The sequence below is a fragment of the Triticum urartu genome, chromosome 3A, assembly GCF_056163025.1.
Source record: "Triticum urartu cultivar PI428250 chromosome 3A, HENAU_Tu73, whole genome shotgun sequence".
Taxonomy (NCBI): domain Eukaryota; kingdom Viridiplantae; phylum Streptophyta; class Magnoliopsida; order Poales; family Poaceae; genus Triticum; species Triticum urartu.
The window spans coordinates 707246127-707256593 of record NC_141875.1 but is presented as its reverse complement, the minus strand read 5'-3'; the positions used below and the strand labels follow the sequence as shown (position 1 = coordinate 707256593).

General features: G+C 45.8%; 1 protein-coding gene across 1 annotated transcript; it reads left to right on the top strand.

Moving 5' to 3' along the window:
* Nucleotides 1–7623: 7623 nt before the first annotated feature.
* LOC125530649 (uncharacterized) lies at nt 7624–9709 on the top strand. Its single transcript, XM_048695037.2, has 2 exons — nt 7624–7906; nt 8013–9709. Exons 1-2 carry the CDS (start codon nt 7894–7896, stop codon nt 9434–9436), a joined length of 1437 nt encoding a protein of 478 aa, XP_048550994.2. The 5' UTR covers nt 7624–7893; the 3' UTR covers nt 9437–9709.
* Nucleotides 9710–10467: the final 758 nt, after the last annotated feature.

Here is a 10467-nt window from a genome sequence, read left to right as displayed (position 1 = left end):
CTCAGGCCCTCATGGGTCATGGGCTCATGGCATCTTATTCACAGTGATATCCAGAGCCGGATTGATAATCCGAAGCACCCAAACTTCCATTCTCACTTGAGCTGATCATTCTAGTTGCATCGGCTATTTAAAATACAGTTTTGCTAAAGCACATCTAGATGACTTCATTTTGAAACACATCAAAGCCGGTGTTTATGCTTGTCGAAGATAATTCAGGGAAGAGATCAGTGGCTGACACACAGAGTAAAGAGGAATAATATGATCAGTTTGAGGCCTGGACACAAGCTTTTTAATATATTCTATCTTTAGCACTTGTTTTTCTTTGTTGTATTGTGGTTGGTTTTTCCTTTCTCTAGCTCTTACGAGTAGTTTTTTTTTTTTTGCGGATTCAATACTTGTATTACTCAATCACTGGATCATTACAATCTTCTGCTACTAACTCCAACACCTGAACCGGATCCGAATTAATCCAAGTCATGGTCCTTCCTTGCATTCTACCATACATAGCAAGACAATCGCTGGCCTTATTCTGCCGCCGCGAGACATGAATTAAACCCATTAAGAGGCGCTAGAATGGTGGCCAACCAGCTACGCCATGTGGTGCATGCTAGTTGGTCACGGTGAGAAAATATTTTTTAGAGTTTTTTTAAATGGTAGGGAGACTTTTTTTGAGAGAAATTTTCTAGGTTTTTTTTTGTCCACGTGACGTGAGTATTTTTTTAAATTTTTTGACATGATGGTGAGGTGCGCATAGCTTTCTCTCAAATGGCCCGCAATGGCAGGCCCCAACCACTAGTAATACAAATTGACGAAGACTAAAAAGGTATCTAATCTCATTCACTAGAGAAGCATATGCAGAACGGTCCACACCATCCATGTGATCATTGACACCACCATAGCAGAATCCACCTTGATGACAATAGGCAGTTCCGAGCGCCGAATAGATGACGAAAGTCCTTCCATACAAGCACAAAGCTCTGCTTCCAATGCACTTCGACAAGAAAATAAAGCTCTGCAAGCTGAAAAAAATAATCTCTCCCAAGGAGTTCCTCAAGATCATCCTTGCTCCGGCTTCCTCACTCGAAACAAAGGACCCATCTGTGTTATGTTTTACCCAGCCATGCGCCGGTTTCTCCCACCTTCGCTGCACGGCAACTTCTCTTGCGTGGGGAGGAGCATCATCCAAGGAAATAATAACCTGTCCTTTCACTGGATCCATATGCATGTTGGTTTTAGTAACTCTGTAAGAATCTGATTGGCACTTCCATTGGAGGGGCAGGTTTAGAATGAACCAGCTCGTTCCTAACATACCAACTCCGCCAGAAGACCATCAATATCATGCATCGCTCAAGTTCAGACATATGCGCCAAAGCTTGTAACAGCCATTCCTTTCAATCGTGAACAAGAGACTCAAGTTTAGGAAGCCTCCATATCTTAGCCATAGACCGATATAAGTCTCAACCATACTAACATCTAACAAAAGGATGGAAATTGTCCTCCGTATCCTGACCACAAATTGGGCACCTGCTTGTTGATTCTAAGCAATTTTTGTGTTTATTCTTCCATGTTGGTCAACCATCTCCAAGCAAAATTCGCAACTGTAGGCGGGGCACCACAGTTCGAAATAAATTTCCAGCAGTTTCTTCCCCCATTTGCGGATGTGCTAGCTGATACCGCATTCCCTCTATGCAGCTCGTCAAACGCCAAGTGATACGCGCTCTTGCCTGTGAAATTCCCCATCTTCTCTGCCCCCCATGCAATAAAATCATCACCAAGCCTTGGGGAAGCTCTAATTTTTAGGATTTCTTGGACATCCGCACCGACAGAATATTGCGTAAGTAGTTCAATATTCCATGAACCATTAGCATTCAGTAAGTCAGCAACGAAGCGGATACGACACCGACCTTGCCTTGTAATAGGCTTATACAAAAACCGTCGAGGGATCCAATTGTCGCGTCAAACTCTTATGCTTTTACCATTGCCTCGCTCTTAGTTTTAGCTTAACCCCTGAACTATTTATTAACCTTATTTTGAAAATTAATAAAAATAAGCAACAGAGCCTGCTATTTCTTGTAAAAAAAAGAGACTCCAATCAACTTTGATTCAGTCGACCAAGTGTATGTATGCCGTTGTGTGTGTGTGTGTGTGTGTGTGTGTGTGTGTGTGTGTGTTTCTTTTAAGTTTACACACTGTGTTTCTGAACATTGTGTTTAATCTACTCCAGAACTAAGAGCACATACCGCACTTCTCCAAACAAAAATGTTCAGAGGTGCAATTCTCAAATAAAATAAAATAATGGCACTTCTTTCCAAATCTATTATATACTTAAAGCAGAAGTCAAATAAAATAGTCAGGGGTTGATGAAGTACTTCTGCCTCAGCCACGCCATCCACCTGCGCCAGTAACTCTGATACCGCTTCTCCATCTTCGAGCATGTCTCCCGCAAGTAGTTGCAGTCGGGGTCGTTAAGGTTAAACTGGATCCCTTTGCAGAGGTCGGCAAAGCATTTGGCCACCTCGTCATTGTTGCCGTGGCTGTGCACGATGATGAACTTCTTCCACGGTAGCTCCACGTCTTTCGTGGTGCAGGCCACCTGTGACATGCACACACAGTATGCAGTGACGTGGCTCCCCAACCGTCTTCCGCTTCTGCTGCTCAATCTCCATCAGGTTGCGCAATAGTCGCCATGTCTCGCCGCCGATGTCCAGGACAAGGACCTCCTGTTGGGGAACATAGTAATTTCAAAAAATTTCCTACGCACACGCAAGATCATGGTGATGCATAGCAACGAGAGGGGAGAGTATCATCCACGTACCCTCATAGACCGTAAGCGGAAGCGTTATGAGAACACGATTGATGTAGTCGTACGTCTTCACGATCCGACCGATCCAAATACCGAACGTACGGCACCTCCGAGTTCAGCACACGCTCAGCTCGATGACGTCTCATGAACTCCGATCCAGCAGAGCTTCACAGAGAGTTCCGTCAGCATGACGGCGTGATGACGGTGATGATGTTGCTATCGACGCAGGGCTTCGCCTAAGCACCGCTACGATATGATCAAGGTGGATTATGGTGGAGGGGGGCACCGCACACGGCTTGGAACAATCAACTTGTGTGTCCATGGGGTGCCCCCCTCCCCCGTATATAAAGGAGTAGAGGAGGGGGAGGGCCGGCCCTCTACTATGGCGCGCCCTGGGGAGTCGTACTCCCACCGGGAGTAGGATTCCCCCCCCCCCCCCTTCCATGAAGTAGGAGTAGGAGAGAAGGAAAGGGAAAAGAGAAGAGAAGGAAGGAGGGGGCGCCGCCCCTCCCCCTAGTCCAATTCGGACTAGGCCTTGGGGGCACACAGCCTCCCCTCTCTCTTTCCCCTAAAGCCCAATAAGGCCCATATACTCCCCGGCGAATTCCCGTAACTCTCCGGTACTCCGATAAATACCCGAACCACTCAGAACCTTTCCGATGTCCGAATATAGCCTTCCAATATATCGATCTTTACGTCTCAAACATTTCGAGACTCCTCGTCATGTCCCTGATCTCATCCGGGACTCCGAAAAACCTTCGGTACATCAAAACACATAAACTCATAATACCGAACGTTAAGCGTGCGGACCCTACGGGTTGAGAACTATGTAGACATGACCGAGACTCTTCTCCGGTCAATAAACAATAGCAGAACCTGGATGCTCACATTGGCTCCTACATATTCTACGAAGATCTTTATCGGTCAAACCGCATAACAACATACGTTGTTCCCTTTGTCATCGGTATGTTACTTGCCCGAGATTCGATCGTCGGTATCCTCATACCTAGTTCAATCTCGTTACCGGCAAGTCTCTTTACTCATTCCGTAATGCATCATCCCGCAACTAACTCATTAGTCACAATGCTTGCAAGGCTTATAGTGATGTGCATTACCGAGAGGGCCCAGAGATACCTCTCCGACAATCGGAGTGACAAATCCTAATCTCGATCTATGCCAACTCAACAAGTACCATCGGAGACACCTGTAGAGCACCTTTATAATCACGCAGTTATATTGTGACGTTTGGTAGCACACAAATTGTTCCTCCGGTATTCGGGAGTTGCATAATCTCATAGTTAGAGGAACATGTATAAGTCATGAAGAAAGCAATAGCAACAAACTAAACGATCATCTTGCTAAGCTAACGGAATGGATCAAGTCAATCACATCATTCTCTAATAATGTGATCCCGTTAATCAAATGACAACTCATGTCTATGGCTCGGAAACTTAACCATCTTTGATTCAACGAGCTAGACAAGTAGAGGCATACTAGTGACACTCTGTTTGTCTATGTATTCACGCATGTACTAAGTTTCCGGTTAATACAATTCTAGCATGAATAATAAACATTTATTATGATATAAGGGAATAAATAATAGCTTTATTATTGCCTCTAGGGCATATTTCCTTCACCTCCAGCGTGCCGCCGCCGACCAACTCCACGTCAAGAATGCAACATAGGTGTGCATTGTGCGCATGCGTCGTGCTAACTCACACTTCATTCTTTACTAGGTTTTCCATATTAATGGTGTTATATATCAAAACACGCTACCGTTTCCCGCCACTCCTCCCATCAATTTCTTGCCTCTTCTCCCATCGGTTTTCCATATTAATGGTGCTCATAGAAGGCTAGGCCGCGACACACCGGCCATGTAAATATTGCACACAGTTTGTAAAAGCACAAACGCGTGTAATAGTAGGGAGTAGATCCCATACGGTGACCAACGTGAAACGTCTTAAAGGCAAGGAGGCAAGTCTTATCAGCAAGGAGCGGCTTTCCATCCGCTAACCGAGTCGAATAGAACGCAGAAGTTAAGCATGCTGGGGCTGGAGGAGTCTAAGGATGGGTGACCCGATGGGAAGTTGCATATCTTAAGCTTCATTAAAGCGCCATGATACGGTCATTATAGACATTTATCATCACACAATCTATCCCTTTAACCCAAAGTACGAGAAGGGTTTGACCATGACGGTTTCCTCTTGCTCTACGTGCTATGTTAGAGCAAATCAAGTTTGAGCACATGCGTCAGACGAAACCCCCTACCCCCCCCCCCCCCCGCCCCCACCCACCTCGAAGTTGTGGAACTGACATCGTACGTCTTTAACCTGGCTGGGGGAGTACGATATTTAGTTTGTAATGTTACTACTAATGGAGTTGGTGCCCCATCGAAATTGCGCATTCGGGATTTGAACAAATCATACACCATCCATACATTTTTTTTCGGCCGCATACAGGGTATAGGGGTTATTCTGATCGAGCACGTCTTATCCCTATATATATAGGGTCATGCTATTCGTCATCCTGAGTGAGGAATTGTTATTCTTCACCCCCTCTCTATTTTGACATCAATGCACCGTATTTTTACGTTTCGTAAATTTTATCTTATTTCATACATAAAAAGAGAACGTGAAAAAACATGTACTCGCCGTAAAAAATATTTTATGTTACATAAAATTATGAATGTAAAACCATAGTGTAAAACATATATAAAATGTGATTTTTCTGGTCTTATAACCTATATTTTTTGTTTTTCTATACCAAATTTTACATATTGAATCAAGATACATGTAACTATTTATAGTCTAAAGGTAATTTATTTAGGAAGCGATTGTAAAATTACCTCGGGTGAAGAATAACTTATTCTGCACCCTGGGTGATGAATAGTAACACTATATAATATTACGATCATTTCATAATTAAATTACGTTTAGAATTCAAATAGTTACATTCCTATCGATTCACGACGTAAAATTTGACATAAGAAAATAAAAATATAGATCATAAGACAAGAAAAATTACAGATTATGTGTATTTTACACTATGTTTTTACATTTGTAATTTTACATAACATAAAATATTTTTTTCAACGATTATATATTTTCTTACGGTCTCTTTTTGCGTCGGAAATAAGACAAAACTTACAGAACGTAAAATTACGGTGCATTGATGGTAAAATAGAGGGGGGTGAAGAATAACTATTCCTCACATAGGATGACGAATAGCGCGACCCTATATATATATATATATATATATATATATATATAGACACATAACGATGGGGGCCCACATAATCTACCCCTTGGACCCAACGTACGAGAAGGGTTTGACCATGATGTTTTCCTACTGCTCTGTGTGCCATGATAGACCAAATCAAGTTTGAGCACATGCGTTGGACGACCCCCTCCCCCCCCCCCCCCCCCCCCCCCCCCCCCCGGGCCTCGATGTTGGGGAACCGATGTCGTACGTATTGAACCTGGCTTGGGGTCGGGTGGTGTTCGGTTTGTAATATAGTTCGTGCCCCATCGAAGTTGTGCATTGGGGATTTGAACACATCACACACCACCTGTAACACCCCCGGTTTCCAATAATCGATTTTTCCATAAATCGTGCTTTCGGACTCTCTTTATCCATGTTTACCCGGTCCATCAATTCATAAATCCGACTCTTTAGTTACGTCAGGCTCGCCGAGATAGTCGAAATGCACTACATGTTTCCTCGAGTCGGACTCCGGGTTCGTCTCCTATGATTTATTTCAATCCCATGGCTTATATTATTAGGGAATTTCAAAATATTCTCTAATTCAGGAAATAGAAAAAAAACTGAACCTTATCTCTTACCTCTCCCTTACAATGTGAGATCTCCTTGTCCATAGGAGGCGTGCTCCACATCTTTCTTCTCTTCCCCAAGCCGAAGGGAAGAATCCCTTTCTCCTCTCTTCTCCAGCCAGCCTACTCCCTCCTCCCTTCCTTCCCCACTCCTCCCCAGGTGTCTCCTTTCTGCACCACGCCCTTCACCACTTCCATGGCTGCCCTCTGATTTAGGCTTTGAGGAAGAAGGAAAGGAGCCAAGAACAGGGAGAACAAGAAAGCTTCCCCAACTTTTCCCTTTACCAAATCTTTGTGATTTTACCATAGAGGTGGTCTTGGGGTGGTCGGCACATTCATACCAAAGCCAGCGCAGATGAAGGGCGTGGCAAACTCATCGAGATTGAACACATCGTTGAATAAGTGCACATATAGATCTCTATGTAATATGTGTAGAGTTACCCAACATTAGTTTTTGTCCTTAGTTTAGAGCTGGTAGGAGGAAAATATAAATTATGTTGTTTTGTGCCATACCAAATGTGGCTGTAAGTTCTGAGTTGTGAGACTATGTACGGACCCAGATTTAGAGAGGCCCCAAAACAAAAATTCACTGCAAGGAGCTATAAATTTGGCAAACTTGTGCACCAAGAACTCAAGTATAAAAGTAGATGGGTTGGTTCAACTTTGTTGAGACGTACTGAAAACATGTTCTATTCCAAACCGCTGGCCGGAAGGCAGCAAGAAGATGGACAAGTTTGGCCGCGCGGAACCAAGCAGCCGGCAAACCTCACACGACTGCCTAAAGTTGCTCCTTTTGCCTGGCTGCCTGACCTGATGGCGATGCAGCGTTGCAGGGAACCAAACAAGCAGAAAGCAACGGTCACGCCAAGCCAAAACGTTCTGTCGGATTCTTTCTTTCTTGCAGCCACGCAACCTTATCAATGGAGAATTCTAGCTAGCTTTCGTTTCTCTCTCTCCTTGGGTAAAACGTTACCACCCGTCCGATGCATCGGCCTTATCCCTTCGTATCCAAATCAGCTCAACTACCTCCTCTCATCTCCCTCACGCGCTCTTTCTCCCTCACCGTCTAGTAGCTCTGCAAGGCACTCAGCCTAGCGCTGCAAGGCACTTGCATCTTGCTGCATTATCATGCATGCTCGGCTACAAACTCTGGAACACATACAACATGGGTTGGGGACTTGAGAGGCTAGCTCAACTCCTGGAGCGCAACTGCATGCTACTCTGGTAGACGGCAGCGTAAGGCCATCAGTGGACAAGCAAATGGATCAAAAAGGTGCCAACATAAATTATCCTCCAGTCTGTTCTATTTTTTCATGCATTAGTACAAGTAATTAAAGTCAGAATTTGCTTGAAAGATTATACTCTGTTTACCGATGTAGGCCAATCTACGGATTCGGATTCCTGCGTCCTGGAGATGGATCAGTTGGCCCATGAGCTGGAAAGTAAACTGGCCACCCTGAACTCATCCAAGGCGCAGGTCCTCGACCGTCGCCGTCCTTGTTCCATCATCGTCGGCAAGGTCCGTGACCTCACGCGCAACGTCGACAGCAGCGAGTACGATCCTGACCACGTCGCCATCGGCCCGTACAACTACCCTCGGCCCCAGAGCAGAAGCCCACACCTCGCCGTGGAGCACGACAAGCTGGCTAGCCTCGACCTGGTGCTCTCGGCGGCGAAGGCAACGAGACCCACCATGACGGTAGAGGTCTACCTCAAGGAGCTGGCATGCCTGGAGCACCACACCAGGAACTGCTACGCCAACACATTTGATGACATGTCGAGCGAGCAATTCGTGCGCATGCTCCTCCTCGATGGCTGTTACATACTGTCCCGCCTCGTCGGACTCCGAGCACATCATCTAGATCTAGATGATGTGGGCACTGCAGAGGCCGGCGTCTCGTCGGCAAACAGGGCGGAGGCGCTAGCGGTGGTCCGCGACGTGTTCTATCTCGCGGAGAACCAGATACCGTACTTCGTGCTTGAGAAGATCGGGGAGCTGACCACTTTGGATGGTAAGGAACGTGTGCTTACAGACATATCAAATTATTCACTTGATCTCATGAGGAGACAAAAGTACGCCATGGCCGCGCCGGCCATGGTGCCACCAGAGCCGATGGTGCCGGGAAATCTTCTCCATCTTCTTCATATGCACTTGAAGCCTGTTGCACTGTCCGTCTCGCCTGCCGTGCCGGTTAGCACAGTCGATCCCGTGTCTGTGCGCCGGTGGCGCTCGGCGACGGAGTACAACTTCGCGGGAGTGAAGTTCAAGGCTCGGGCCATGAGCGAGAAGGGTCTCATCCGCTGCATCCTCGACGTGAAGTTGGACGTCGGTGGCGGCACACTAGAGGTCCCCTGCCTGGACATCGACTCCGAGACATGGCGGTTATTACGCAACTTGATAGACCTCGAGCAACGGAACCGGGAGACCGTGGGGAGCCACGTCACGGCATACTGCGTGTTCATATCCCAGGTGGCCTGCACCACGAAGGACGTGGAGCTCCTGTCGAAGAGAGGCGTCATCGTGCATGGCCATGGCAACAACGAAGAGGTGGCAAAATGCTTCGCCGACCTTTGCAAGGGGATCCAGTTCGACCCGGATGACCCCGACTGCAACTACCTTCGGGAGACATGCAAGAAGCTGGAGAAGCGGTTCCACAGCTACCCGCGGAGGTGGATTGCGTGGCTAAAGCAAAGGTACTTGAGAAACCCTTGGCTAGCCGTTGGCCTCCTGGCAGCTGCTATTGGCCTAGTTCTCGCAGTCATCCAAACAGTCTACTCTGTTTTGTGTTACTACAAACAATGATCAAATTAGAAATCTAAACATCTTTTCGGTCTTTAAGGACCGGACGTCACGATAATAATACTTAGATCATGTCCTACGTGACTTTACAAAAATCAGGGTGGAGTTATGGAATGCCGAAGGGCCATCACACTTATGGAATGTATTGTTAGTCATGTATTATGTGTTGTGAATTATGACACGTTCACTAGACAGCCTTAAGGGGTGTTGGACAATGTATAATGGATTTTAAATGACAACATAGAAAAGAGAAAATGATGACAAGTTTTCTGGGCAGACTCGATCTATTTGAGGTATGACTTTGCTCTTTGTTGGCGTGATCATCAGTGTGTATTGGTGTTGGCTGCATAAATCGAAGGGATGTGTACTCATTGCACTCATCTATGGGATTGAAGCATTGGCGGAGGCAAGATTTCTAGATTGGGTGTACAGAGCTGAAAGGCACAATGTTATACTAATTAATTATAAGATTTTTTTTGCGGGGTATTGGTGTTAGTGTTGGCTGCACCATCTGATAAATAATGCAGCAAGACCTGCATCGATCTGTGTATATAACCCATCCTCTTGCTTTACATTCCATTGAGGATAAGAATGGAAGATGATCGTGCATGCACGATCTGATAGATTACACAGGAAGCTGCTCAGAAGCTCCTATATTGACACACTGATGTGAAGGTGTGCATTTTTCTCCTCTCATGCATCTTTCTGAAAAAAGAAAGCTAGGTAGGATTCCCGCTTGATAGCGTGAAAGGTTGCGTGGCTGCAAGAAAGCTAGATAGAAGTTTCGCCTGATAGAGTGGTTTGGCCTGACTTGATTGTTCTTGTTTGGTTCCCTGCCTGCATCGTCATCAAGCTACTTGGATGCTTTGCCTGCTTGGCTGCTTGGCAACGAAACTGTCAAGGTCATTCATGGTCCATCTTGCTGCCTTTCGCGCGGCTTCCGTCCAATAGTTTGGAATACATGCTTTTAGTGTCAGTAGGTATCAAACTCCATCCGTGACGTTGTCTTTTTGAACTTTGTGTTATCTAATTGT